This window comes from Thermoascus crustaceus (genome assembly GCF_041956765.1).
Source record: "Thermoascus crustaceus strain CBS 181.67 unplaced genomic scaffold VTN00scaffold_7, whole genome shotgun sequence".
Classification (NCBI taxonomy): Eukaryota; Fungi; Ascomycota; class Eurotiomycetes; order Eurotiales; family Thermoascaceae; genus Thermoascus; species Thermoascus crustaceus.
The window spans coordinates 666,374-693,668 of NW_027192533.1; the positions used below are offsets into that span (position 1 = coordinate 666,374).

At 50.2% G+C, this 27,295-nt stretch overlaps 11 protein-coding genes and 2 non-coding genes across 13 annotated transcripts; 8 read left to right on the plus strand and 5 right to left on the minus strand.

The window, feature by feature from the left end:
- Window positions 1-94: 94 nt before the first annotated feature.
- VTN00DRAFT_9256 (uncharacterized protein) lies at window positions 95-717 on the minus strand (the record flags this gene model as incomplete). Its single annotated transcript, XM_069436196.1, has 4 exons — window positions 95-157; window positions 273-379; window positions 445-594; window positions 657-717. The coding sequence occupies 4 exons, from the start codon at window positions 715-717 to the stop codon at window positions 95-97; spliced, it is 381 nt and encodes a 126-aa protein (XP_069284841.1).
- A 666-nt stretch (window positions 718-1,383) lies between these two features.
- On the plus strand, window positions 1,384-1,839 carry VTN00DRAFT_9257 (uncharacterized protein; the record flags this gene model as incomplete). Its single annotated transcript, XM_069436197.1, has 1 exon — window positions 1,384-1,839. The coding sequence occupies one exon, from the start codon at window positions 1,384-1,386 to the stop codon at window positions 1,837-1,839; it is 456 nt and encodes a 151-aa protein (XP_069284842.1).
- Window positions 1,840-2,647: 808 nt separating this feature from the next.
- On the minus strand, window positions 2,648-5,598 carry VTN00DRAFT_9258 (uncharacterized protein; the record flags this gene model as incomplete). Its single annotated transcript, XM_069436198.1, has 4 exons — window positions 2,648-3,649; window positions 3,725-4,168; window positions 4,235-4,461; window positions 5,373-5,598. The coding sequence occupies 4 exons, from the start codon at window positions 5,596-5,598 to the stop codon at window positions 2,648-2,650; spliced, it is 1,899 nt and encodes a 632-aa protein (XP_069284843.1).
- A 672-nt stretch (window positions 5,599-6,270) lies between these two features.
- Window positions 6,271-6,915, plus strand: VTN00DRAFT_9259 (uncharacterized protein; the record flags this gene model as incomplete). The annotated part of the gene is made up of 2 exons (XM_069436199.1): window positions 6,271-6,387; window positions 6,445-6,915. The coding sequence occupies 2 exons, from the start codon at window positions 6,271-6,273 to the stop codon at window positions 6,913-6,915; spliced, it is 588 nt and encodes a 195-aa protein (XP_069284844.1).
- Window positions 6,916-7,166: 251 nt separating this feature from the next.
- Window positions 7,167-7,247, minus strand: VTN00DRAFT_t178. The gene has a single exon. It is a non-coding gene; the product is annotated as a tRNA-Ser (tRNA).
- Window positions 7,248-7,828: 581 nt separating this feature from the next.
- Window positions 7,829-7,909, plus strand: VTN00DRAFT_t170. Its single transcript has one exon. It is a non-coding gene; the product is annotated as a tRNA-Ser (tRNA).
- A 1,497-nt stretch (window positions 7,910-9,406) lies between these two features.
- On the plus strand, window positions 9,407-10,071 carry VTN00DRAFT_9260 (uncharacterized protein; the record flags this gene model as incomplete). The annotated part of the gene is made up of 4 exons (XM_069436201.1): window positions 9,407-9,516; window positions 9,589-9,652; window positions 9,761-9,883; window positions 9,973-10,071. The coding sequence occupies 4 exons, from the start codon at window positions 9,407-9,409 to the stop codon at window positions 10,069-10,071; spliced, it is 396 nt and encodes a 131-aa protein (XP_069284845.1).
- A 54-nt stretch (window positions 10,072-10,125) lies between these two features.
- VTN00DRAFT_9261 (uncharacterized protein) lies at window positions 10,126-10,889 on the plus strand (the record flags this gene model as incomplete). The annotated part of the gene is made up of 2 exons (XM_069436202.1): window positions 10,126-10,340; window positions 10,388-10,889. 2 exons carry the CDS (start codon window positions 10,126-10,128, stop codon window positions 10,887-10,889), a joined length of 717 nt encoding a protein of 238 aa, XP_069284846.1.
- Window positions 10,890-11,611: 722 nt separating this feature from the next.
- On the plus strand, window positions 11,612-12,463 carry VTN00DRAFT_9262 (uncharacterized protein; the record flags this gene model as incomplete). Its single annotated transcript, XM_069436203.1, has 1 exon — window positions 11,612-12,463. One exon carries the CDS (start codon window positions 11,612-11,614, stop codon window positions 12,461-12,463), a length of 852 nt encoding a protein of 283 aa, XP_069284847.1.
- Window positions 12,464-12,775: 312 nt separating this feature from the next.
- On the minus strand, window positions 12,776-13,745 carry VTN00DRAFT_9263 (uncharacterized protein; the record flags this gene model as incomplete). Its single annotated transcript, XM_069436204.1, has 5 exons — window positions 12,776-12,941; window positions 12,996-13,115; window positions 13,183-13,249; window positions 13,404-13,421; window positions 13,535-13,745. The coding sequence occupies 5 exons, from the start codon at window positions 13,743-13,745 to the stop codon at window positions 12,776-12,778; spliced, it is 582 nt and encodes a 193-aa protein (XP_069284848.1).
- A 542-nt stretch (window positions 13,746-14,287) lies between these two features.
- VTN00DRAFT_9264 (uncharacterized protein) lies at window positions 14,288-15,328 on the minus strand (the record flags this gene model as incomplete). The annotated part of the gene is made up of 1 exon (XM_069436205.1): window positions 14,288-15,328. One exon carries the CDS (start codon window positions 15,326-15,328, stop codon window positions 14,288-14,290), a length of 1,041 nt encoding a protein of 346 aa, XP_069284849.1.
- Window positions 15,329-19,968: 4,640 nt separating this feature from the next.
- Window positions 19,969-22,065, plus strand: VTN00DRAFT_9265 (uncharacterized protein; the record flags this gene model as incomplete). The annotated part of the gene is made up of 5 exons (XM_069436206.1): window positions 19,969-20,052; window positions 20,156-20,363; window positions 20,435-20,879; window positions 20,961-21,441; window positions 21,502-22,065. The coding sequence occupies 5 exons, from the start codon at window positions 19,969-19,971 to the stop codon at window positions 22,063-22,065; spliced, it is 1,782 nt and encodes a 593-aa protein (XP_069284850.1).
- A 3,067-nt stretch (window positions 22,066-25,132) lies between these two features.
- VTN00DRAFT_9266 (uncharacterized protein) lies at window positions 25,133-26,415 on the plus strand (the record flags this gene model as incomplete). Its single annotated transcript, XM_069436207.1, has 4 exons — window positions 25,133-25,226; window positions 25,441-25,562; window positions 25,641-26,298; window positions 26,360-26,415. 4 exons carry the CDS (start codon window positions 25,133-25,135, stop codon window positions 26,413-26,415), a joined length of 930 nt encoding a protein of 309 aa, XP_069284851.1.
- Between the last annotated feature and the right edge of the window lie 880 nt (window positions 26,416-27,295).

Consider the following 27,295-nt stretch of genomic DNA (forward strand, 5'->3'; position numbering starts at 1 on the left):
GACAAGCCTCAACACTCATTTTCGTATCGATGTCCATCATAGCCTTTCCCCTTGATACATTGCCATTTTCACATAGCAAGTAAAGCGCAAAGCCTTAGATCATAAGACGTTCAACCTTGTCCTTCATTGCCCGAATCTGGTTCATGAGATCGGAAGCCTGCACCAAGAAAGTACGGTTAGCCGTCGTTGCTTCGTAGTTCACGGGCTCTATGTCGTGGCTGAACTCGGCACACAAAGCCATGAGGTAGAGAAAGGATGGGTAGATCACATACAGGGTTGGTCGTGATAGATGCGCTGATAACCGCCCGCGAGACTCCACAAGCGCGACCAAGAGCAGTCTTGGAGTTGACATAGACGTACGGGACGTTCTTATCCTCGCCTAGATATCAAGAGTCAGCCTACTGAAGAGCAGCTAGATTTTGCGGCTAGAGATCGGTGACTTACAAAGAAGAGGGAGGTGCAGGAGGATAGCAAGAGGTTGCGTATCCGCAGCGAGGATGACGAGCTCGCTAACACCACGGTTCAGAGTCTTTGTAACCTCGTTGGCACCCTTCTTCAGCTGGCGGTAGTGGGAGGCTTGCTGGACCAGGTCGACTAGATATATGTAGGTTAGCATCTGCCTTGCTAGGAGGTTGGGGAGAAGTGTCTTGACGTACGAAGTTCCTGCTCGAGAGCCGCATCGGCCAAAGGCCAGGCAGCAGAGGTTTCGGCGGCCATTTTGCGAGCTGTTCAGAGGGTCGATACGAGATATCAGAATGAGATCGGGACGAGATCACTGAGAGCGGCTCTCACCCGTCCAAGAGGCGCACGATGGTTGCTCTGTTGGAGGTCTCAAGATGTTTCGTGAATAGAAAAAAGTTCTCGGAGCTAAGTTTATCCCGCCAGAGCTCTGCAGCCTGCGATTTGCTTACTAAGAAGATTACATAACAACTAGCAAGCGTAAGTCACGTGGGTAGCAGTAGATCCAAGGACCTCGCCAAGCGGTCCACGGGCCCCGAGCGCTCCGCCCGCGCGGACTCCGGAAATTGCTGCATGGGGAATGGTCAACAATCCTCTTGCATGTGCCTCCGTAAGTAACGTGCGGAATCTCCGTTACCTAGGTACAGAGTACTCCGCACTCTGCTTGGAGACTATCTCAGTCCCACGACCAGGCAAAGAAACTCTCCTCCTTCATGTTGTGGCAGCGACACTGCACAGCTTTCCAGGTTATAAGAGCATTTGCGTTACTCACCTTCGCAGGACAGAAATCCACCATTTTTACCTAGCGTGCTTGACACCTGAAACACCTGAAACTGCTCCATTTTGACCCATGTCCTGACAGAAACATCGTCAACCAAGGATCTCACGACGCTTGAAGTACTCTCCAATAAAATACAGTTTAACATGCCCTCTACACAGGCGCCTCCATCTCTCTCGTCGATCTCCTCTGATTCCTCCTCGTCCCCTGTAGCGGCCCCCGCGACGACCAGCGCTGGCCATGGCAACGGTCACCCAACCACAAGCTGGGGCGCGTCATCCTCGAAATCAACAGCTGCACAGTCATCCTTCTCACCGGTTACAGCGCCCACCACGGGTTTTGATAGGGAAAAGCCGCGTCTCACAGAGCAAGAGAAGAAGAGCAATCATATCGCGTCCGAACAGAAACGGCGTGCCGCCATTCGAGAGGGGTTTGATCGCCTGACAGAGCTCGTTCCAGGTCTCGAAGGTCAAGGACGGAGCGAAAGCATAGTCCTGAGGAAGACTGTGGAATTCATGCGCATGAAACTGCAGGAAAGGAGAGAACTTATCGCTGAGATCGAAAGCAGAGGTGGGCGAGTGGACGACGCCTTTCGAAGATAACAGCTCCTTGAACGCCGTGCTCTTCGTTTTATCACGATTTTGAACGGGTTTTTTGGGCAAGGTTTGGGTACTCCAATTATCACAGGCACCATGACACCAGATCCATATGCGATGTTACTCTGGTGATGATATCAGAAAGCTAGCGCGGTCGATGGTTGAAAGCAGCGCTTGGTCGATCGTATTCCTCGGCTTGCTTATTATCGAGATCGTCGTTCCATCAGGAGACAGTGTTCTCAGAAACAAGGCCCCTTAGCCCATCCATGCTTTCAGCAAGCTCGCGCCTCTCCGTCCAATGGCTCCTACCGTCCGAATCACTGAAGCGGCCAAGCAGAGTACGCGGGGTTGAGGGGGGAAGATGAATTTGGTCCTCAACGCAGGGAATTAGTCAGTGCCCGCTCCTTATTTCGTCATGACGATATGTCTTATTATGACTGGGGCTTTCCAGCATCTAGTGCAATTGGCACTTGAACGTGGGGAAGGAGTATGAGCTATGAATAATAATGAAGTCGATCGCACATTCTGTACAGTACATTATTTCCTCAAGATCCTTTCTAGGCTTATTTCGGCTTTTATCTAAGGATACGTCATTTTTCTGTTATACATATGATTGGAGCAGAATACAACTGGAGTACTCCCCTAGTACGGAAAGCATTCAAATTTCCAATATTCTCTACATAAAATTTCAGAGCATCGAAGTTCAACTGTACCACACTTCTCATCGAACGAGACTGTATCTTCGGTATAGTCTATTCAGTCGAACGCAAGTGCCATAGTTCTTACCGCACACGGATTTATCTAGCCGTCAAATCTACGAGTCCAGTCCCAACCCACCAACTTCCCACGCCATTGCTGCCTTTAACAGCGTTTCTTCATCAAACCTCTTAGCAATGACCTGCATACCAACCGGCAGCACCTTCCCCGGATCATGAGGCACCTTAGCCCAACCCACGGGCATACTCATAGCCGGATGGCCTGTGACATTGAAAGCGGCTGTATTGCTCGTGCTCCCAATGGCCTTCTGCATCCTTTCCATGACGCTCGCGTCCGGTGCGGGTGGGGTCTTACCCACGAAGGAGTTTGTCGGCGTGATAAGGAGGTCGTACTTAGTCAGGGCTTGGTCGTATTCGGCTCGTAGCTTGTGGACGAGACGCTGGGCCTTCCCGCTCTGAGAGTGACTATATTCAGACTGAAGATAGGTGCTGTTGAAGAGGACGTTCATTACTGCGGGATTGATCTTCGTCATCTCGTCGTAAAAGGACTGCGACGGAGCAGGAGGGTCGACATGCGGCAAGGGAAAGGAGAGTGTATCTGAGTGTCGGGCTCTGCAGGCATAATCGCCAAGGTCTCGTCGTGTGACCGCAGTCCAGATGTTTGCGCCTTGAGCATGGAGTGGGATTGAGACTTCTTCAACTACTGCACCAAGAGAGGCAAACCGTTGCGCGGCTTCGCGAACAACACGAGCAACGTCCGGGTCGAGCGCAGGCACCTCCCAGGCTTCCTTCACCAGTCCCACTTTGAGCCCTGACGCCGCAGATGTCGACGTCCATGTGCCGTTGGAAATCCTGGCAGCTTTCCAATCGTCCAAGATCTGAGCGTAATCCTTGACATTCTCACGTAATGGTGACTCTGGAGTCATGCGCGGATCGAGTCCGTCATAACCTGCAATAACAGAGAGGAGAAGAGCGATATCGCGAACACTTCTAGCCATTGGCCCACAGTGATCGATCATGGGGTAGAGTGAGACAATTCCCGTGTATGGGACTAAGCCATGGGTGGGTTTTAGTCCGTATGCTCCTGCGTAGGCAGCTGGCTGTGTGATTAGGGAACCATTAGTACTGTGTCCGGTGTCGAGATTAAACGCCCAAAGTACCTAGGTACAACTTACTAGACGGATACTTCCTCCTTGGTCTCCACCAATCGCCAAATCGATGCCTTCACCCAAAGGGAAGGTTTCGGCTTCGCCTGTCTTCTGCTGTCGTTCTTTTATCTGCGTGATGGCAAGAAGCGCAGCGCAGCCCGAACTGCTTCCACCACCGACCGTTCCCGGCATCCATGGGTTATCAATGACCCCATTGTTACTGGTGTATGATAGAGCAAAAAGGGAGAAGTTTTCACATGATGCCGTGCCTTTTAAGATGGCACCGGATTGAAGTACCCTAGTAACGACTATTGCGTCAATCGGGGAAATTGGATACTCTCCAGACGATGAAATAATCGACGCAACAGTTCCAGCGGTAAGAGGAAGTCCAGCAACGGAGACATTATCCTTGACACAAATGGTGCGACCCGCTAGACGATTATCTTTTGGAGTTTTCAGAGAAATATGACACTATAAATTTTATATGTGGGTTAGAATCTAGAATGCAGTAAGGTGGAATCTGAAGGGATAACTCACCTTATGGCTCCATGCATTGATCGGGTTTGCATCCTTCGGTGGTCTTTCGTACGTCCTCTCCCCACTGGCTTCGAGGTCTGGTAACAACCTGGGGTCTATATAATCCGGCAATGCATCGACTTGCTTAATAATGGCGTCTGTGGCATTCAAAAGCAGTGTATAGTCCTTCTCTTCATCTGGCTTCGTGATATCAATCCCGTGCTGTTTAGCTGCTTCTCGTAGATCTTCTGCAGTCGCAGTGAGCCTAAAGAACGATAATCAACGATCGGTTAATCACACCGTCCTAAGAGTTGATTTGGAGAAAATGGTATTAAACAATTGCTGTCCTTGAGCTGACATACTTTGAATTCGGGTCTATATAGACGACAGACATGTTGCTCGGTGCCTTCGAACACAGCTAGGCCTTGAGACGCCACTGCAATTAGAGGTCGATGTGCATTGAAATGAAATCTTGGGATTTCCCGAAACGATCTGAAGGGAACTAGAGAGATGAACCTGGAACAACAGAAAATATCCCAGCTCTGTCTGAGCGCTTAGCGGAGACGCAACCCGAGAGACTTGCCTCGGGATCTCATGGTCTTGGCCGTAAGGGTCCCCCATCCTTGAACAAGCTAATAGACATCCAATCCTCTTTTGGCGATTATTTCTCTTGAGTAAACCTCGTTATCGGCAGTTCCGCAGGGTGGGTGCAGAGGGGTACATCTCTCCGGCCCGAGTCCGTGCTAGAGCGGAGCAAAAGCCGATGGCTCCCCTCACCTCGACTGCTATCTTATCGTCTTTGCTATCAGGTACATCGATCGACCCACTCTCGCAACATCCGATGCTATATGCCGTCGTGCACGCATATCGATGCTAACCACACCATACGTATCCCCTTGCTGCCCAAATGGGGACCTCCCGTAGATCAGCTGTGTGACTGTCACTGTATTGTAACGGTTTAGTTGAGGTCTAGTTAAGAAGGCCCCTAAGTCTCGCCTAAGTTTTAGTTGAGACTACCCCTAAGACTAGTAGCTCTTCCGGGCAGTGATACCAAACAATAACAAAACTTACCACTAAATATTATTCACGTGACCCGTTATTCCAAAACGAGGGGAGGTCCGCGCAGCGATATTACTGCACTTATTACGGCGGTTCGCACCGCTGCAGAATGTGTCTGCGAGCTCCATGACAGATTCGGAGCCGAGATCTACAAGGCTGCATGCGATGACCTTCTTGCCCGGAATCGAGCGGCTATCAGCAAACTTATTGACACGCAACTGGGCGATGAACCGACCGAATTCATAGACTTTGTGGACGATGACGGGCAGGGTTATGGACCCTATGCCATCAAATGCACGATGCAGAAGGAGGACGGTAAACTGCATTGCGATTGGAATGGAAGCAGTCCTCAAAGCCAGACGTCAATCAATTTTTATTTGTCTGAAAGGATGTTCAAGATGTCCATTGGGTATAGGCTCAGAAAATTTGCCAGCAACCCTATAGCACCAAGCTATCTGCAGCCAGGTATTGTCTTCTCGCAGTGTTCGATCCTTATTCCGTTGTAAATGATGGTTTCCATGACCTACTCGAGATCCACTTCCACGAAGGTACGGTTCTTAGGCCAGTCCGTCCTGCAGCTTTGAGCTGCCGCACCCACTTCCTGGGAAGGGTGATGGATATCATGCAGGCACTGTTTGGCCAAAGAAGCCCTACCTTAATGGCCGCAACCGGATTTTCAGACAGTCCTTACTTAGTAAGTCTAAACCTTGACATCTCTTTCATAATACCAAAGTAAAAGGTGCTAACTTGTCTAAAGTTCTATTCGGGCTTCAAGCCCTCAAAGGAATGGTTCTAACTTTATCAGATTGGCTTTGGTGGTGTTCCGGCCAGACCACTTGGTGATGGAATAAGCTCAAGAGCCCGTTTTCAAAAAAGAGCACAATTATGCTAACCTACATCTCCAGCCTGACTGCCACTGTCTCTTTCCTGCAATCAAGTCCATTCAAACCGAAAGCATCGAATTTAACTATCCACTCCGAATCGAGGCGAATGAATCCATGGCTGACACTGGTGGTCCCGGATTCTACGCGGTGGCAACGCGCAGCGCACTCTGTAACCTCTGCGCCGGAGAATTCAGCATCTACGATGACAGATGGTTCACTAAACCGTGGGGCGTCAATGGCTGAAAGCCAGGAAGTCGATCCAAGAACATCATCTACTACTACTCCAAGGACCCAGAAAACCCACCCACGGTGACCCTCAAGAGCAAGTGTGACCACGTGCGCGTTGCTCGAGGAGATCTGCTTGGATGGACTACTTGGGGCAGTGGTGGCCTAGGCGATCCCCTTACGAGGCCAGCGGAGAAGGTCGCCCTCGAGGTGCATAGAAAAACTGTCACCTTCGAGGGAGCCCGGAAGAACTATGGGGTTGTCGTCAACCCCTCGGACTTCTCTGTAGACCAGGCAGCCACAGAGGTCCTGAGAGCAGAGATAAAGGCTGCACGACCGAAGGACAAGGAAAACCAGCTATTCGACCGTGGCGGAACCTTGGCGGAACCGCGCGCTTCGTGCTTGGAGGAAACGGGCCAGCCTCCACCTATTCCGCAGTGGGAGAAAGATCCGTACAGTCCTCACGTTGCGCTGCCGTATGTTAAGGAGTGGTTCAAGTCGACGAGGGAGACAAATGGCTGGGTTGGTCTGTAAGGAATCATTCGCGCATTCCATAGGCTAAGACGGAGAATATATGTCATTGTCTAAAAGGAGTCTCAATTGCAAATTCAAAATACCAACGAAAGGCAAGATATTATAATCTATCATCAATGTCATCAAACATGTCCAGTGAGGCACTATCTAAAAACTTCGGTGTTCGCTAAGGTCATAAGAGAAAGACATAAGATATCTTCTTTCCAGGCGAAGGAAAAAAGAGAAGAAACAAACACTTCCTTGTTCCCAACCGTCAGCGACAGGATTCGAACCTGTGCGGGCGAACCCAACAGATTTCTAATCTGTCTCCTTAACCACTCGGACACACTGACTAAGATGATTGGTTTATTGTGAAAAAATCTAAATTTTTTTTTCTTTTTTTTTCGCCCGTTTCCGCAGGCTCATGAATTTGTGGCCCCACTTGTTTGATATATAGCGGATACCTAGCCCCTAACAAATCAAACCCCTCGAGGATTGAAGGAAGGAATATTGAAGGAAGGAATAGGGTATGCAATGACATATAGAATCCTTCAATGTCCCTTGTATTGCAGTAATCCCCGATGGTTGATTTTGTCTTCTCGTTACTATATGTAAAGATGTGCCTTTTCTTCTTCTTCCCTCCAATTTCTGGCCACATGGTGATCAGACACCAATCCAACCCAAAGATTGAGAATTCTGGACCTGCGGGAATTCGGATGACATCCGAAGTGCAAAATATATTTAAAAATTGCTTATCCATTCTGACAAATAGACTCTATACTAAGTGGTTAAGGGGAGAGATTACAGTAAGAATCTGTTAGCTTCGGCCGCACAGGCTCGAAAGGCAAGACTTGCCTCTCGTTCTCATCTAGAGATTATCGTTTGCAAGTTTTTTGGCTTATGGATTTGCAATAGCATCACCCTAACAAGTGACGTCAGTGTGTCCGAGTGGTTAAGGAGACAGATTAGAAATCTGTTGGGTTCGCCCGCACAGGTTCGAATCCTGTCGCTGACGGTTCATTTCTTTTTACATATAATTAATATTTAATCATATATTTTTTAGGCCTTCTCCGCCACATTCGATTTCACATCGACACTTTTCTTCCTGTTGGTGTGGGTATTCTTTTTGTCCCTTGTCCCTATAACCTTTCGGGAGAGTGGAGTAAAGAGTACGGGGCAGTATGTAGACATCCGGTAGGATTTCCATAATGAGCACGTCACGTCGACAAGTTATATATACTATAGGAGCTGAAGATGTCTCGATTACGAAAACAGGAAGGTGAAGATCCCCAGAACGATACCAGTGAATTCAGCCCTGTCGAGGATCGTGCCAGTCGAAATTAATTGACCTCCCTGTCCCCTTTTCTTGAATTCGGGAATGCTTTACCTGGATGGATTGGGAATTTATGCTATCCTAACCTCCTTATTCCTCCGCAGGCCTTGAAAGCCCAAGACGTGCGTGCCACGTTAGGAAGTTTGACTCCCACCTAACGTAATCGCTATTATCGCATGCCTCACGTTGTATGGAGGCAGAAGGAAAAGAAACTCCATACTAGCATATGCTTTTGCTAGCAACCACGAAAAGCGCAGGCAATTGGTGATTGAGCTTCAAACCCTATCGCGAATTCCGACGTTGGCTAAGGACATAGACTTTCTGCTCTTGACATCCTGATAACCCTCGAACAAATGGACAGCTACCTCGTCCTTTCAGAGCTGCCTCGATTTCAAAGCTGGTGCGGGGATTCAAACACTTGCTCTTCAGGAACAATATTCGGCCAATGACATGTGAATCGGATATCTCACGTTTCTGAACCTGCGTAAGTTCGACAATGGAACCATCATCGTCGGTGGGGTATGCGTAGTCGCGTCACTCTGCGTTATCTTACAGCAAAAAGTCCAGATAGGTCCAGGTACAGATTGCGCTCCATAATCTTACTGGTTCCCGAGGTCAGCCCCCCTCAACTTTCCAAGTTTTGATGATCTGCCCAGAGGACTTAGGGTGCTTGCTATAGTAACGGACGATCTTCGTCAGCGTGGCCCCGCAGATAAACGTTAGCGCGCAATCGGCATATCCATTTACCGACTGCATAAACCGGGATTTGGAGCAGACCGCCACGTCTCCAAGAGGATGCGGACTAGCAAGGGGATTTATGCATGATAGGGTTAATCGGTAAAGAGGTCCTACATCTGAGGGGCGACTTTATCAGGTCAATTCGCAAAAGTCGGTCTTTTCCGTTTAGCCTGCCCCTCAATATCCCTGATAAGATGGGTTGATAGCAGGGAGAACTGGGTTTGAGGGGAAACCTGGACGCAAATCCTGGGTTCCTACGTTTTTGTTTCCAGTACTGGTAATTGATCCATATGGAGGGGTTCCTTGGCGGTCCTTGTTGGAGAGAGGGGAAGTTCTGTTGGAAGGGGATAATCGGTGTTATTTATACGCGCATTGTAGGCATAAAGTTTTCCGGTGATCAATAGTAATATCAAGAGAACAACCTGAGATTAGATATCCATAATGTTCAGACGCGCGGTGACTGTTAGCTTCAGAGCGAGCTTCAGAGCTCGACGGGCGTACTCTAGCGTCCCGGCTGCACAGAATCTCAAGATCAATGGCGACAGACTATGGTACGAGTCTCGGACAAACAACGTCTCTTAGCGCCCTGGGTTTATCCGACAGGAACGACACCCATTATACAGCCCAATGGAGTGCCCCCTCTCCTGGTGGCGTAACTCGCCTGTCGCTGATGAGAACGACAAGATGGTGCGCGATTGGTTTCGGGAACAAGTTCTTGCCCTGGGGGCAGAGTACAAGGCTTGTCATGAACTTTTTGGGCATCAGTTACAAGAACTGACTAGGTATGTACTTTAGGTCAATACAACCGGTACTCAATTTGCCAAGTTCGACGGCGAAGATGACTCTATCCCGCCCATTGCCATGGGAAGCCACCTGGACACCGTCGCGACAGGAGGCAGATTTGATGGTCCGCTTGGGGTATGGAAAAACATGAACCATTCAAGGACAGATGCTTACCATAGCAGGTAATCTCCGGACTGGAAGTCGTCTGAAGCTTCAAAGAACAGGACATCAAGACACGGGCCCCGCTCGTCCTCATCAACTGGACCAACGAAGAGGTGGCACGCTTCCCACTGCTCGGTTCTTCCATCGTGTATGCTGGCTAGTCTACCATTGAGGAAGCTCACGCATCTAAATCGAACGATGGCTCGGGGTTGACCATGGGTGGCGAGCTGGCCAAGATTGGCTATGTTGGCGATGGCCCCAACACTTTCGAGGAATTCCCTATTTCAGCACACTTCGAGGTCCATGTCGAGCAGGCCATCGATCTCGAAAAGGCCGGAAAGCCTGTCTGCTGGGTCGAGGGATGGCAGGGTATGACCTGGTACGAGGTCATCTTCCATGGAGAGGATGGCCATGCTAATACCTACCCCATGTATGGACGCCGGGACGCTTTGGTCGGCGCTGCGAAGCTCATCACAGAACTGGAGACTCTGCGTATGACACGAATGGCTACACAACCACGACGAATATTCAAAGCGGTCCCTGGGGTGCATGCAACATCCATTCAAAGACGAAAGTCGTCTTCTGGTTGATGCATAAAGAGGCACAGGGTCTGGAAGACATGGGAACAAAGATCGTTCAGAAGATCAAAGGGATTGCAGCATTGTATGGCCTAGAATATGACCTTGAGAGACAGATTCATCTGCTTCCTGGAGACTTTTGGCCTGAGGCTATCGACAGCGTCAGGAGAGCTTGCGGTGACAAGGGAATTGGTTCCAGGACTGGAACAGGTCATGGCTCGACAATGACCAGGCTGAAATGCCCGACCGCAATGGTCTTTGTGAGAGGAAAGGATGGTATCAGCCACTGCGCCAAGGAGTGGAGCGACAAAGAAGACTGCACTGAGGGAGCTCTCGTCCTAGGAAAGGCAGTGCTGAACTTCGACGAGCTGCTGAAGGAGAAGGCAGCGAAAGCTGCGTGAATAAAAAGGAGTTGGGCGATCTTTCTGCTCCAGGAAGGGAACGTTCAATCGACACGATCTCTTGTCTTTGCACACGCTTTGTGACTTATTCGAAGTGTCGATGTGCTAGTAACTTGAATATAAGCACTATTCTCATACGTACAAATCACTTGAAACTGAATGTCAGGAGGTCAGCAGAAGCATGTTGTTGTTAGAAGATCTAGTATGTAGCAAAACTTATCAGAGTGCGTCTCAACACTTAAGCTCTACTGTGCTAGGTCTTTCCTTCTGATAAGGACAGCAAATGACGATCAGTCGAACAGGACTCAGCCTTTCGAGCGGCAGCTTTCTGGATGCACATTGAGTGTCATCAAAAAGAGAGAGTTCGGGACTCAACTTTTGTGGAGGAGATATCTTCTCACCAATTGAGAGCACATTTTGTTGACCGTACGTGCGGGTGTACGGAACAATAATTAGCATGGAATCAGATTCGAAAGTTCGAAACTCTCCGCCGCCAAGCCAAAATACATGTCGATCAAACTGCCGCCCTTTACCGCCTCTCGTATCAACATCGCGGCTAGACGAAATGCGCACGTTATGACACGACACCACACTCTGCAACAGATACCCTTAACACTCCTATTGTCCGATCTTTCTTCTCCTCTAACCTTCTTTTTTCCCGGTTTTCAATTGCAAATTTGAAAAAGAAAATATCTTATTATAATACAGACCACACCACAAGGATGGCAGACACTAAGGACGCCAACGACCCTCTCCTGTCGAATGCCGACCACCTGAATCCCATCGAACCCCCACCATCATATGAAGCCTCCTCCGCCGCTGCTGCGCCCGTTCCTCGCCCACCGCTCCCACGCCCTCCTCCCCTCTCCCTGGCCTCCCTCAATGCCCTCCGGAACAGGCGAGTAATCCTGGCCTCGGCCTCCCCGCGCCGGAGACAGATCATCTCCCACCTGGGCCTCCCGAACGTGGAGGTCATCCCGTCCAACGCCCCAGAGGACTTCCCCAAGACGATGGCGCCGTTCGAGTACGTCCTCGCGACGGCGTCGCAGAAGGCGCAGACCGTGTACCGGCAGGAGATCGTCAACGAGGAGAAGGGGGAGCCGGGCCTGATCCTGGCGGCGGATACGATCGTCGTCGACACGTCCACGGGTACGATCCTGGAGAAGCCGCGCTCCGAGGCGCAGCACCTGGCGATGCTCAAGGCGCTGCGGGATGCACGCGATCATAAAGTCTACACAGCTATCGCGGTCATGGTGCCGCTGGCTAGCGCGCGACAGCCGGGATACGCTCTCGAGACAGCGGTGGAGGAGACGGCGGTCCGGTTTGATAAGGATGTGACGGATGAGTTGATCACCGCGTACGTGCGGACGAGGGAAGGAGCTGATAAAGCTGGCGGGTACGGGATGCAGGGACTGGGATCGATCCTTATCGAGCGGATTGAGGGGAGCTACGATAACGTGATCGGGCTGCCGCTGAGGACGACACTCAGGTTGATCGAGAAAGTCATGTCGAAGGCGGACGATGACGATAGGCTTCCGGAGGAGGAAGACGAGGAAGAGGAATTTGATGAGTAGAATTTTTCGATTCCCGCTTCGTAGTCGTTCGTACATACATTCCATACTGGGACAATTACTGTCTTCTATCTGGGCTGCATTTGGCGTTCGGTAGAGGGTGGAAAGGAGCATGATACGCTGATTTCTTATCAGAGAAGTGGGAAGAGTTCCGTAGGCAGGTACATGTATTTTCTATAAGTCAAGACAACGAGAACACCAGAAAGGCGCCTGCAGATTTCGGCCTACACAACACAGAATACAGCATATACATGGGCGGGTGCCAGGAGAACAAAAGAGGAAACGAAGGAAACATTCTCAGTAATCTTTTCGAAATCACGCCTTCCAGATCCTCTTGATGGCCTCAGTCAGACCAACATCGTTGGTCTCGAACTCGTAGAGACCGGCAGCCACGGTCAGCGTAGCAGCGCGGAGACCCCACTTGAAGAGGGCGCGGGTCTTAGGAACACGTCTCTGGGGGAGGTAGTCGATGATGAGGGACCTGGATAAACTGTGAGCAGAAAATCTTATCTCCATAATGTGGCCCAAGACTTACTGGAATCCGATGTGGGAGTGGACAACCAGAGTGGCACAGAGCAGAGAGTCCAGGAGCGGGTTAAGGGAGCCACCAGCGAAGGGAGCAATGGTCAGAGGGATCAAGCCAGCGGAGACCAGTCTATTCATAATCGATCAGCCCACATTCTCAAAGCATTCAAAAATAGTATCCGGCCGCGGCCACACACCTCTCGAAAGTCCAGTGGTAGCTACCGTGAGTGGGCGATGGAGGGGGAACCGGAGCTGCATCGTTGGCTAATTGTTAAACCCATGTCAGCTTCAGTCCAAAAGCTTATCCGTGTGTTATCTGGCCCATTTTTTAGGTCTTTTTTTTTCTGCTGCCGATATACGCAATCCAGCATCTCCTTCCTCACGTGCGGGCAAACGGAAGTTGGTGGGAAGAACATACTCGTTCCGTGGACGACCTCTACAGTTCAAATCAATCTCAGTTAGCATCAATCTATATCCATGATCCTCTCCGACACATCCCGCAATAACACCCAACCGCTCAGAAACAATTGGGACGGGGTCGGCACTCACGAGGCAGTGGGGGCAGGATCTCCTTCTTCGCGGAGGCGTGGAAGGCCGCAACTTGCGACGAGATAGGACCGTCCTTCTTCTGGACCTGCGCTGGGCGCAGACCAAGGCTGGAGGCAAGCGGCGCCTTGGTCGAGTAGAAGGCCGTCCGGGTAGCAGGAGCCTTGAAGCAGCTCTGCTTCAGGATTGCGGAGGGGCGGATGATCGAGGCCATGTCTGCTACTCTATGGTGTCCTCTGAGCCGTCGAGCGTCGCTTCAGGAAATGGGGGGAGTGGAGAGAAAGATCGAAAGCAAAGCGAGTGTTGTATAAAACTGTCGAAAGCTCGTTCAGACTGTCAAGCTCTCTGGCCGCGAGTTCGCGGATCGAAGTTGCAAGATCCTCGGAAGTCCGAGTCGGGATGCGGTCATCACATTACGAGTCATGTGATTGGCCGGTCCGGTCCCCTCCAGCCGAGAAAGCCCGGCAGGTTTTCTTCCTGTGGCTAAGGTCGGATCCTGCGTTTTGCACCTACATGACATTTTTACCTCGAACATAATATGGTGTATGACGACGAGGAAATTGAGCTACAGTTGGAATATTCATTTTAACATAATTAATTCGTTTTGGAACACTGAGGGATCCTTACAGATATATATCGGCCCGGAAGGCCTGAAAACGCATTCCTTCGTCTTACCATTAAGAATCGGCCATCCGGTACAGGTACCTATATACACTCCAATACACGGCTTCTGACAGGAAAACAACGCGTTCACTCTTAGAACTTGAGCACAGCCTTGCCCAGGTTCTTGCCGTGGAAGATGCCCACCAGTCCCTCGGCAGCGTTGTCGATGCCTACTGTCTCGTGGGTCTTGGCCTTGAATGAGCCTTCCTTGATCCACTTCTGCACGCGCTCCTGGTGCTCCGCAACATAGGGGTCGGCGAATCCCTTGTCCAGCACAATAAAACCGCGCATGTCGAGGCGCTTGACCAGGACGTTGTGGATGTTCTTGATAGGGTACGGGTCGGTGGTGTTGTACTGAGAGATCATACCGCAGACGACGACGCGGCCAAAGTTGTTCATGGCTTCCAGCGCAGCCTCGAGGTGCTCGCCACCGACATTCTCGTAGTAGATGTCAATACCCTCCGGCGCGAGGCGTGCCAGCGCGTCCGCAGGCTTCTCCTTCTTGTAGTTGAATCCTCCATCGAAGCCCAGCTCGTTGAGGATGAAGTCCAACTTCTCGTCCGATCCGACACTACCGATAACCTTGAGCCCCTCCTGCTTGGCAAGCTGACCAACAAGCTGGCCGACTGCACCGCTGGCAGAGGAGACCAAGATGGTCTCGCCCTTCTTCGGCTTTCCAATCTCATAGAGGGAGGAGTAGGCAGTGATTCCGGGCATACCGAGAGCGCCCAGGAAGACTCGGATGTCTTCAATGCCCAACGGGTTCTCGAGGGGCTTGATGGTTCCAACCTCATTGCCATTCAGGATAACGTATTGCTGGACAGGAAGCTGACCGATGACGAGGTCGCCCTCCTTGTACTTCGCATTGTTTGACTTAAGGACCTTCGCGATGGTCGTGCTGTCAATCGGCTTGCCGACCTGGAAAGGAGGGGCATAGGACTCCACATCGGCAGATCGCATGCGACCACGCATGTACGGGTCGTAGCTGGTGTAGAGGGATTGCAGCGTCACTCCATTCTCGGGAGCTGGGGTATTGGCGTCACCCGGAACTTGCTCGACAGTCAGATGCTCACCGGGAACTGGGTATCCCGTTGGGATCTTCTTGAAGATGAGAGCCTTGTTTCCTGAGCTCATGGTAGTCAATTTGTGAAGGGTATATTTCTAGGTGGAACGGATGGACGTCAAAAGAGAGAAAATAGACTGGCCAGAAATCTGTAATTGGAAGGGAGAGGGTACAACTAAACTTATATATAGCTAGTAGAAGCCTAAGGTGATCGCCGGGGCGGGCCAGGTCCCCGAAAGATATTATAAAGCAATGATGAGAATGGTCAGTAATTCAAAAGCTGATTCGAAGTTTCTCGAGCTGTGACGGACGGCGGACGGAATCAAGCATAGGTACCGCCGTACGGAGTAGTGGCAACGTCCACCAAGGATCCACAAGTACTGGCAATATGGACCCGTCCGGATAGTTTAATGTCTCCTGCACCGCTGCACGCCGAAGCATAAACACGTTCTAGGAGTAGGACGGTGAAGGCATCGCCCGCATTGCACCCCGGAAACGGGTAGATCTGGCGTATCTCTTTCGCAATGGCCGGCGCCGCTTCAAGGCGCTGGGTTGCTCCAATCTTTGTGCCAATAGAAATGGAAAATGGTCGTTGAGAGTGTCGGAAAGGCTACGATCCTGATCAGTCATTACTTGGCTCGGAGATATTCCCTTTCTGCGGTTGATCCAGTGAGAACGCAGATGCAAAGCCGGAGTCCACACGCTTTGACAACCAAGCGGAGAAGTCAAGTGCGACCGCGGCCATCGCTATTGGCCCCGCTGGTCCACCCGAGCTCTCCTGTCCTTCGGTGTCATAGATAAAAAAAAGACATTCGAATTCAAGGCAAGATCGATGGAACACATATTATTGCCGGACTAGCTCTAGCTATGGTCAATTGAAGGTGTACTGTGAAGGATGTCATTGTCAAAATGCTTACTGCAGGCGCGCTCACGGAAGCGGTAAGCGTGGCTGACGTCACGGCGTGCGAACCACTCCTCGGATGAATAATTTTTCACCTGTATTAATAATCGACCACGTTGAGATAACTATCCACCTCTCGGCTTCCCTTGATGGCTCAGCAATAATAACAGACCAGATAAACTGTGTATCTCAACAACGCCAGAACAGCCCGCACGTAGTACTCTTTGAATTTTTTTTGAGTTGCACCGGACCCATTTTACAGTGTAATTTTCAATTCACACACAAGAGCCTTCGAGCACGATGGCTCTATCTGGACGGGCGAGTCCTCAACATGCGATTCGATTCTGGAACTTCCATGTATAGTAACATATCGGCCGTCGTTTGTCGAGAACCTAGGAACTTGTTAATATCCCGTTGTCACGACTTGTTCCACCAGCATTCAGCAGAAGTCTGTTACAAAGAGGGCGCGCCGTTGCGAGACCTGCTCTGCACCTGTATAAATATCCGTGGTATGGAGGGGCCGCAGTTGATTGACTTCCCCGACTTCTTAATCGATGGCTCTCTCAGAGACCATTCATAATTTGAGTAAGGCGTGTGTCATCGCGACAAGTTCTCTGTGGCCGTATTTGTGATACAGTTATGCGCAGCACTGAGGCTGCCGAAAGCTCAGGCTCTCAGTTTGTTCCTAGAGAAGGCTCTACCTAGGTACTGGATACGACGTAGGTAGGTTAGTATTCAGAATGTTAGTATCCCTGTAAGTGTCTCGAGCAAGAATTTCTTGTGAGAGTCTGGTGTGGCTGAATCGCAGCATATAGCCATCAACCTGGAGAGGAATAATAACCTCGTTTTAAAGAAAAATGGTTCGATCTGTCTGTGTGGATTTGTGAAAAAAGGCATCAAATTAAAACATATTGGATGGCCGGTTTCATGTCAGCAGTTGTGGCGTCGCAAGTCCTGACGACATGGCAGGCTGTTGAATTATGATGCGGGGATCGTGGGGACCGCGCCGTCAGGCCACCCATCAACAACAGTACGAACAGGGGTGCCTCCTTGGATAGCAAAGATCTGCAACGATAAATTGTTTTCTGGTGACTGCGTAAATAGTCAAGTCGCAAAGGGGGAAAGAACGTCAGAGTAGCGCCCGTTTTTTGGGCGCCTTATCAATGGTCAATTATATATTCCTGACTCTGTCATCGAAGTCTGTCGTAGATCGCCATCGAGGTCACTATCTTCTCTCTTCAGTAGGTTGACATAAGTTTCGTTGCCCAAGGTTCCCTGTCCAATCTGTCCACCTTGCTGCGTTTGCTTTGATATGATCTTTCACTTAGGGCTTGTTGCCAATCATAGTGTCTGTGTGCCCTCTTAACGGCCTCAAAATCATATGGGTCTACCAAGGCTGTTAGGCAAGGAATCCTAGGTAACAATAGTTTTGGTTAACCTATATCATCGTAGCAATGCTTCTAGAAGTCAAGGCAGCTACAGTTTCAAAATACTTAATGCTCCATATGATATTTTGAGGCGGGGAAAGTCAATGTTCTATACACTACTGAACCATATCTTTCGTTACCCTTGCCCCCCCCCCCCGCCCATCCAAGTAATTTACCTTGTCGCTTTTGCTATCTTTTGATCTCAACTGGTTTTGTCTAGGGTCTGCTACCTATCGTGATATTTAATTACTTTTGTATAACTTCACAATCACATGGTTCTAGAACAGCAATCTGCCAAGCCGCGAAAGCAAGGGGGAGGGGGTAACGAAAGATATGGTTTAGTAGCGTAGGTTTAACAACAGTACACTTGATACAATACTTGCCTTGCGTAAGTAACTAGAGTCTGAGCCCGGCTTGATATATACTACAAGAAGTGCTATGAACCACGTTAGCAGACTCTTGCCTCTAATATTGATCTGTTGAACTTTGCCGAGACTGCCATGTAGGCGACGCCAGGAACTAACACTAGAATTCTACGGTCTGCAGTTAGCGTTATGCTTGCAAACATACAACCACCTAGTTAAGTAGGTATCTACACAGCGATAAGACTCGCTTCTACTTCTTGTTCAGCCTATTTTCTGGGATTCAGAACATCTACGTTATAAAGAACATGGTATGTGTACATTAGGCATTTGGGACCATAAACTCGAATGTATGATGCAGAATGTCACTCCCTACCTTTTATGGGCATGGCAGACTGTTAAGTGGAGGGTAGACAGATGCGCATGCAAATCAGTATAGGACTTCCAAGATTAAGTGCGATCTGTCTCCTCACAAAGAGGTGTCAAGTGATTGATCGCCCAATTCTCCTCAACATGCAGGTGATCTGAAGACCATGTGCTTGTCGCAGTAGGCATGCACCAAGTGTGGCGGTCCAGCGGATGGCACAATTAGGTAATTTGAAGGTCAATGCTCTGATCTCCGAACGGATACCTGCAAAAAATCCGAACGGTCTACTGCAAGATGCATGTTCCAGTCTTGAGGTGTGTCTAGGATGGCCAAAGAGGTTGGAGTAGGCGCATTGCGTCGTTGTGTGGGTTCACGTGGGACAGAGCCCCAGGCTAACGGCTGCGGAAGCTTTCGAACTTATACAGCAACTGGGGTCTCGATTGGAAGAGATTTCTTCTCGAAGAACCTGGGAGACGGCCTTCCAACCTCTTCCCCTTCCTCGTGGCAGCAAGCGTTGTCAGCTTACATATCAGGGATCCAGGGTGATTGAGTGCGACCATGGATCTTGACGATCGGAGCTCCTTCTGGACATCTCGTCGCCGATCCAGACACGGCACCCATGCTTTGGAGAAAAAATTGTTATGGAGCCCTTTCCATAATAGTGAGCATGGTAGCGCTCTGGGGAAGAGAGTCAGACGTCGAGGAGGCATGAAACAATCGGCGCTATCCATGGGTTCTCCAAAGAGCACGCGCGAACAAGATGAGGCGCGGACATCTTCATAAAATTGACCAGACCCCACTGCAAGCAGAGCCCCTAACCAGGGCTAGCTTTTCTCAATCGAGAACCAGACAGCGTTTAGCCAACCCTGCAGCGAGACGGCCCAGTTCGCAGGAATGTTTATCACATCGTGAGCATGACCATGAAGATGCCCGTATAACACAATCCAAGCCCCCAAACTTGTCCTCCTGCTCTGCAGAGATGGTCAGATGCCGGTTTCTCGTCTCGTGTCCCTGTTCTTGCGCGGCGAAGCAAGCCAAGGGGCAGGCCAAGTCGCCTTGGTAAAGGCTTGAGAGTGCTTCGCAAGCCTTGTTCACGCCCCTTTGGTCTTGGCCGCGCTCAGAGCGCGCTTGGCGCTCCACGGGGAGGAGTCTTGGCGGAGCGTCGCCGCACGGGATCCCTATGCCTCCTGGGCGCATCAGACCGTCGTCTGCCCAGCACGTTTCTGAGTGCTTCTCTGTCGTTGTCCGTCATGTCGCGCCCTAGCACACCTGGCGTGCGGGTGCTCCGCTTCAGAACACCATCAGCTACAGGTTCGACTTTTCGATCTTTTGCTTTGCATGCTGCCAGTGGATGGTTTGCTCCCGCCCGGTGCCTACCCGCCAGAAATGGCATGCCTCATTAAGTATCTGAGACCGCTGGAGATGTTGCTTTCTCCCGCTGACCACGGTCCAAGCCGTCGTCCGCTCCCCGCTTTGCCCACTTTTACTTGACATCCGGCGATGGCATGTATACCTCCTAGTATATAACCCCCTGGGCTGAGAAATTTTCATTCCTTCATTGATTGCAGACGCTCATTCCCTGTTCTTCCTAGGCCATTCAAGGCTTTTTTGTTGCTGATTTTGTCTGAATTCTTTCTGCTCACTATTTGGAACCATGGCGGTCATGCACGACCTTGATTGGCTTTTTGCCATAGGTACTATATTCTTCTGTTTGTCGGTTTGGGGTATTGGAGCAAATGTAAGTCGACAGAATAAGATTTTTACGACTCTCTTGTGCTGGAGACGTAGAAATATGCGGTTATACGACGTCGACAGCCGTGTCATACTGATGCCACCCGCAGGATATTGCCAACTCGTACGCGACGTCAGTCAGCTCCCGGACTCTGTCGCTCATCCAAGCTGGTATGCTGGCAACTATAACCGAATTTGTTGGCGCTATTGCTCTGGGTCAGGGTGTCACCGAGACCGTCCGGAGCGGTGTCTTCTCCATTGACCGCTTCAAGGACTCTCCTGGTGTCATGATCATGGCCATGGTTGTTGCTGAATTCGGTACGTCATGCAAGTTTATGATACATCAGAACTCCAGGATGTTCCAGACACTGACACTTCGCTGAATACAGGATCGTCCATCTGGTTGACCGTCTGCACATATTTTGGGTTCCCTGTCTCAACCACTCAGTCAATCATCGGCGCCCTTGTTGGCGTGGGCATTGCTGCTGATCTCCAGGTCAAGTGGTCTTGGTCAAAGAACAGTGTTTCCCAGATCGTCGCGTCGTGGGGTGTTGCACCTCTGATCGCTGCGGGCTTTTCTGCCTTCATCTTCTTGACCATCAGGCTCCTGGTGCACAGTCGTGCTGACCCGCTCAAGTGGGCCCTGCGTGTCCTTCCTTTCTACTATGCAATCACTGCTGGTATTTTGTCCCTGTTCATTGTCATTAGCGGTGGCCATGGCATACCGTCTCTTGAGGAGATGGGGGCTGGAAAGGCGTGTGGTATTATCATAGGTGTGTTCGCCGGCGTGTGGTTCGTCAGCGCGGTCTTCTTCCTGCCTTACTACTACAAAAAGTAAGCATTCTATATCCTTCCTCCTTTCTCTGCAATTATCTTTAGGCTAAGACTATGGCAATTGCTAACGTCGCATTACAGACTGGTTAAGGAGGACCGCCGGCTCAGGTTCTGGCATATCCCAATGGGACCACTTCTCTGGAAGGAAAACTACACCCTCTATTTCCCTGGAAATCCAGAGAACGCTGTCGTCCCCGACTACTACCAGTCTGATCTCAAGGAGCTTAGCCAATCCTCTACTGAACAGCTGACAACCGGTCAACAGCACGCTGGCGAGGCTGGGAAAATTGAGAAGAATCAGAAGGACAATATCGATCCAGCCACGGCGGCAGACGCGGAAACCGACCGCAGGCGCCAGGGCGAGCTGGCAGCTCTGGACAAGTACGCGTGGGCGCACCCTAAGCGCATCCTCCTTACTCTCAAGTTCCTCTTTACCTATGGTGTCACTCGCGATGTCATCCATCACCAGTCTCGTGGGCTCGAGGAGATCCACAAGCGTGCTCCAGTCTTTGATAACAAAGTTGAGCACCTCTGGACCACTGCTCAGGTCTGCTCCGCCATGGTAAGAACCCATTTCATCTTCTCATATCCATAGTGTTGGGTAATATACTAAAGGGATAAGATCATGTCCGTCGCACATGGAGGCAATGATGTGTCCAATGCCATCGGCCCTTTCACAACGGAGTATATGACGTGGCGTTCTGGAAAGACTATGGCTAAGACTGCCACCCCCATCTGGATCAAGGCTGTCGGTGGTATCGGTCTGGGTATCGGTGAGTACAGAAATACATCCCCGTCTCATCGCCATTATTGCTTGATCGTACCTAGTCATGTGCACTCGATTAACTTCAAGTTCATATCAGGTTTCTGGACTTTCGGCTACCACATCATGCGCAGCCTTGGAAACCGCATCACCAAGCACTCCCCGACTCGTGGCTACAGCATGGAACTTGGTGCCGCTATCACGGTGCTGATCGCGACGCAGTACGGCTTGCCCGTCTCGACGACGCAGTGCATCACCGGTGCCATTGTCGGCGTTGCCCTCGTCAACTACGACTTTAAGAGCATCAATTGGAAGCAGCTGGCCTACATCTTCCTCGGATGGGTCCTCACCCTGCCTTCTGCTGGTCTGATCAGCGGTATCATCATGGGCATGGCTCTGAACGTTCCTCAGTGGGGCTCGTAAATCGTTCATTCTAGTCATTCCCAGCCCCACTGGTGAAGAAGGAACTGCTGCGTCGGTTGACTCTCAGGAGACAATAAAAAGTATCCGAGTATGGAAAGTAATTGTCGTATGGCAGACAATGCCTGCCTACTTAATTGCGGGGTGACTCATGCCGGAAGCGGCTCGAGTGGTTAAATAGGTAATTGGAGGTGAGCATGGAAATACCATTCTTTTGTGGTGCCTGATCCAGGTGATCACATATTTTCCATATATTTTATATACCGTTCATAGTCTATAGACTAGATGCCATACCTTCCTTTCTTCTTTTCTTAATTAAAATGTCTACCATGTATCCATAAACAGGTTATTTTGTGGTAGTGTAGTATGCGAACAGGTGCTCCCGGCAGGCAGGCATCTACCATACTAATCTACTGACTGCTGAGCTGGAAGGAAAGATACATCATTACGTACCTAGATAGCCATGACTTTGAGAAATACGGTCCCGACCAAGACTTGTGTTAGATATAATCTGTTCGCTTAGCAATATCGAGGTCCGTTCGACCAGATCGTGCCACGATTTTTTTCAGTCTCTTTCACTTTCATTTTCAGATCGCCCAAAGATGTACAGTAGTATATTTACATTACTATCTAACTTGCATCGAGAAAAAAAAATCAAAGGCTTCTCCGTTTCCTTTTCAAAGACCCTCTAAACTTGGAACCATCTAATATAATCGCTAGACCCGAAAACCGTTCGTGTTGAATTCCGCGATCTCAGACCAAGCTAGTGACCGCCTCCTGCATAATAGATCTGTCGCAGGGCCTCATATACCCGGGATCCGGAAGTCTCGGAGATCTCCGCCAAAATGATATATACACCAGTTTCTTATAAGGAGGTTTTCGAAGGTCTCGGGAGGGTTGCAACCTGCAGTAATGTATAGGGATCAAAGAATCAGCATCATATTCCTGCAGCATTCTAGAACCATCGAGTCAAAGGGTGGGAATCACCTATATATAAATCATGACTCGAATCCGCTATTAGATAGATTTTTTACCCTTCACGACCCTCAGTAGCATTCGATATAGGCGGCTAGTACAGCACAATTAGAAGGATTCTGTTGATTGCTTTCGAGATCCTTCCGACCTTCTTATCTATTCTTTTTTTTTTTTTTTTTACATTTCTTCAGTTGGTCGCACAACCCTTTCGGGTTTTTGTTCCCAGAGAACTGATAGGAAAATAAACAAAGACCTCAGAAAATTCAACTCTATATCTGCGCATATTGCATTTATCCCAACCAAATACCCCGTGAAGGAGGGCAGGGCAGGGATCAGCAATTGCCATACATTAGCAGTCGTCATTGGTCTTGGTCGGTGGGCGTGCTCTGGTCAGGGCCTCGAGGGCGGTCTTTTATACGCGGACAACCTTGGAACTCTGCGCTGATGTTATTCGATACATTACAACAGAGAGCATCATAGACGTCACGTCAGAGGTTGCATCATTGCTAATGCATACATACATAAGTACTAATGCGAGTGTCATGCGTAGTTCTTTTTTTCCGCTAAGTCTTGTTTTATTTTCAAGCTCAAGACAAGATCACAGTCGTGTAGTCCTCCGGGAGAAAGCGTCGTTTCTTCGAACTATCTCCATCACTTTCCAGTAAGAGAACTGCCCTGTGGTATGGGATGGCATATTAAAACCGGTTTTCCGCGGTCTTAGTAGATATAGAGATCTATCATGCACTCATATTTCTCCAGGGAGAGAGCATTTATCATTGTACCAAAGATGACCATCAGAAATCTTACCTAAATTTGGCTGTTGTGAGAGAAGATGATAACACATCTTCTAGTGATATCGCCACTTCTGCGCTACAAAAATAATGTACATACATCATCTCCACTACCGCTCAGCACCTGATCCAGCCTCAAAACGACCTTCCGTTTTTCTTTTTCTTTTCTTTTTTAATTCTGAGAATTAAACAGGAAATGAGCAAAAAAATAAAGACCTCAGAACTTTCAACTTTATCTCCGCGCATATGCCGCTTATCCCAAACATCCATGACTGAAGGCAGGGATTAGCAATCGCCGTATATTAATAGTCATCATCGGTCTTGGTGGTTGTCTATGAGGTCTGGTCTTCAGTGCTCTTTATATTTTCGGGGCGGGGCGTCTCATTCAACGGCAACAGGTAACTGGGACTAGACCGGTCTAGGCTGACTTTTTTTTTCCAAATAGAAACCTTGGAACTCTGTCCGAGTCATTCGATACATGACAACAGGGAGCATCATAGACGTTGAAGGCTGAATCATTAGGTAGTGTAAAAAGTACTATAGGTCTATACAGGTGTAATGCTTGCATTTTTTCTGTTGGACGCCTTTTACTTCCAATTCTTAGCCCATAGAAACCTTCCTTCGCAAAAGTAGTATGCTGAAAGAGCGATTATCGCTACCAATAAATAATTCCGTCACAAAATCACAGCTCAAGTCGACTGTTGGAAGTGGGATAATAACAGACGGCGAGTCTGTCATGATCTCGTAGATTCAGACCAATCAATAGTAACGAAGCATATCCCCCCACCATGACGGCCGTGATAGGGCTCCGCGAGATCCCGTGACCTCGCTATCTGCGGGAGCCGTCATCACGTGATGATAGTGCTTCCCACACAGGCGCGACCTGGTCGAGAGGCGCGCTAGCCGCTTCAGGTCTAGCGTCCTTGGTTTTCAAGAGGCCGAAAAGCTCGAAGTCTGAAAAACTCGACCCCGGGCAACGAACGAGCACCAGCAACGGCTTCGACCGAGACCTATTGGCCTTCGCGCGTGCGACAATCGAGGGACGCTGGTTCTTCGATTTCCTGAAACGCTCGCGATCTTTGCGATCTCGTCCACGTCGAACGTATTAAGTCCGCTTTGTTTTTTTTCGTGGGGTCGGTCTCGTTGCGAAAACTTGTCGACGGCGGTAGCGACTTGAACCTTCTCTTTTTTTTTCTTTTCCCTCCTCTGAACGGTTCAGGTGTGCGAAACAGCTATCACTCCGATCCCTTTTTTGCTTTCTTACGGATCGACTGCTGTCGAAAATAATCTAATACAAGGCTACAATGGCGCCGGTTGGAGCTCGAGGACGTGGTGGAGCAGGTGGAAGAGGCGGTCGTGGTGGTGCGTCCAGAGGCGGTGGTCGTGGTGGTGGTAGAGGTTTGTCTCCTTGACATTTTGTTTTCCGTTGGAGCCACGCAAGATAGCTTCATATATGCGTGCAACAACTGGCTATGGATGCTACGGTCGCGTTTTCTGCTTGTCACAAGGGCGAGAACGTGTCCTGGTTATCCTACCATCTACCCGATCATGATGCACTCACTCCCCAGTTTTTGAGACAGCGATACTGATCCGAACCCGCTCTGGCTTTCAGGTGGACTTGGTGCCCGTGGCGGTCGTGGAGGAGGCCGCGGCGGTAAGCCCGCAAGAGGTGGTGGCCGTGGTGGAAAGAGGGGCGGCAAGGCCGGCATCAAGGGTGGTGCCAAGGTCATCATTGTATGTCTTTTCTCACTGTCCATTTTCCTGGGATATGCGAGAAGTCAAGACTGGATTTACTCACATATGCCTACGTAGGAACCCCACCGTCACCCCGGTGTTTTCGTCGCCCGCGGTGGCAAGGAAGACCTGCTCGTTACCAAGAACCTGACCCCCGGAGAGTCTGTCTACGGTGAGAAGCGCGTCTCTGTTGAATCTCCTCCCACGGAGGCCGATGGTGCCGCTGTCAAGACCGAATACCGTGTCTGGAACCCCTTCCGTTCCAAGCTTGCTGCCGGTATTCTGGGTGGTCTGGATGACATTTATATGCGCCCTGGCTCCAAGGTTCTGTATCTCGGTGCTGCCAGCGGTACCTCTGTCAGCCACGTTGCCGATATCGTCGGACCTACTGGCACTGTCTACGCCGTTGAGTTCTCCCACCGTTCTGGCCGTGACCTGATCGGCATGGCGACTCACCGCACCAACGTCATCCCCATCGTCGAGGATGCCAGACACCCGCTCCGCTACCGTATGCTGGTTGGCATGGTTGATGTCATCTTCGCAGACGTTGCGCAGCCCGACCAGGCGCGTATCGTGGGTCTGAACGCCCACCTGTTCCTGAAGCAGGAGGGTGGTGTCATTGTCTCCATCAAGGCCAACTGTATCGACAGCACGGCCAAGCCCGAAGTTGTGTTCGCCAGAGAAGTGCAGAAGATGAGGGAGGAGAGAATAAAACCGAAGGAGCAGCTGACGCTTGGTAAGCCGACCCATCACTTCGCTGGTTGTCCAAGTTACACCTGCTAACGCCGCCCCCACAGAGCCTTTTGAGCGTGATCACTGTATAGTGGCGGGTATCTACAAGCGGTCTGCATAGGCGGTTTATTTCTTCTTGTCTTTTGGTTTTTCAATCTGTTTCATGTACGGTCGTATTTGTCTCTTTTTGCTTGCTGGCGTCTAGTGTCGTGTGTGTGTGTGTGTGTGTCACAATCTTCTGATTTATGCAAAGGCTGCAACGTGTACTTTTGAAGTCTGAGAAAAGAAAAATCTTAGTTCCCCGGCTGTTTCTTTCTTGCTGTTCGTTTTAATTCCAAGTCATGTTCAACCAGATACAGCTTGAAGAAAAGGGAAAGGAAAAGCATCCTGTACACAGGAGGTCGTTGGCTACTGAGATCGCAGCCCTTTAGTGGGGCCGTGAGCACATCTCTGGTGGACAAATCACCCATCAGCTGACTGCTGGGGACTTCAACTGGAGCTCGAGAGGCATCCATGTGTAGCACAGGCGGGACCAGGAAGTCGTAGTCAGGAGAGCAGCACCGTTGAGCTGGTCTAAGCTAAGACCGGTCATGCCACCGGCGCAGGATGACCCCGGGGAAAACGTGCATATGCATGGAGCATCAGCACGGTGCCTCTCCGTGGCGGCCATGCCACGCGCTACTCGTAGCTCCCCCAGCTAGGGCAGCTAGTGAGGTGCTTGGACTTGGAGAAGAGCTGGAGCAGGGAATCGGGGACTGACGGGATTCCCTGGGAGAGGAGAGAGGAAAATGGCGTGTAGTACTCTATATGTTAACCTTTCTACAGGACGGCGGGAGACTCAGCGGGAGCGGCGGACCGTCAGGGAAACGAGCGAAAGAGCCTGTCAAGCAGCCGGGATCTCGAGCACAAGGGGAACAGCAGACGCCACCGGAGTTCTTGCCGACTTGCCGGCCTTGCGCAGGAGATTTCTCGGGGGCGGCGCGCAGCGAGGACTCCCATTT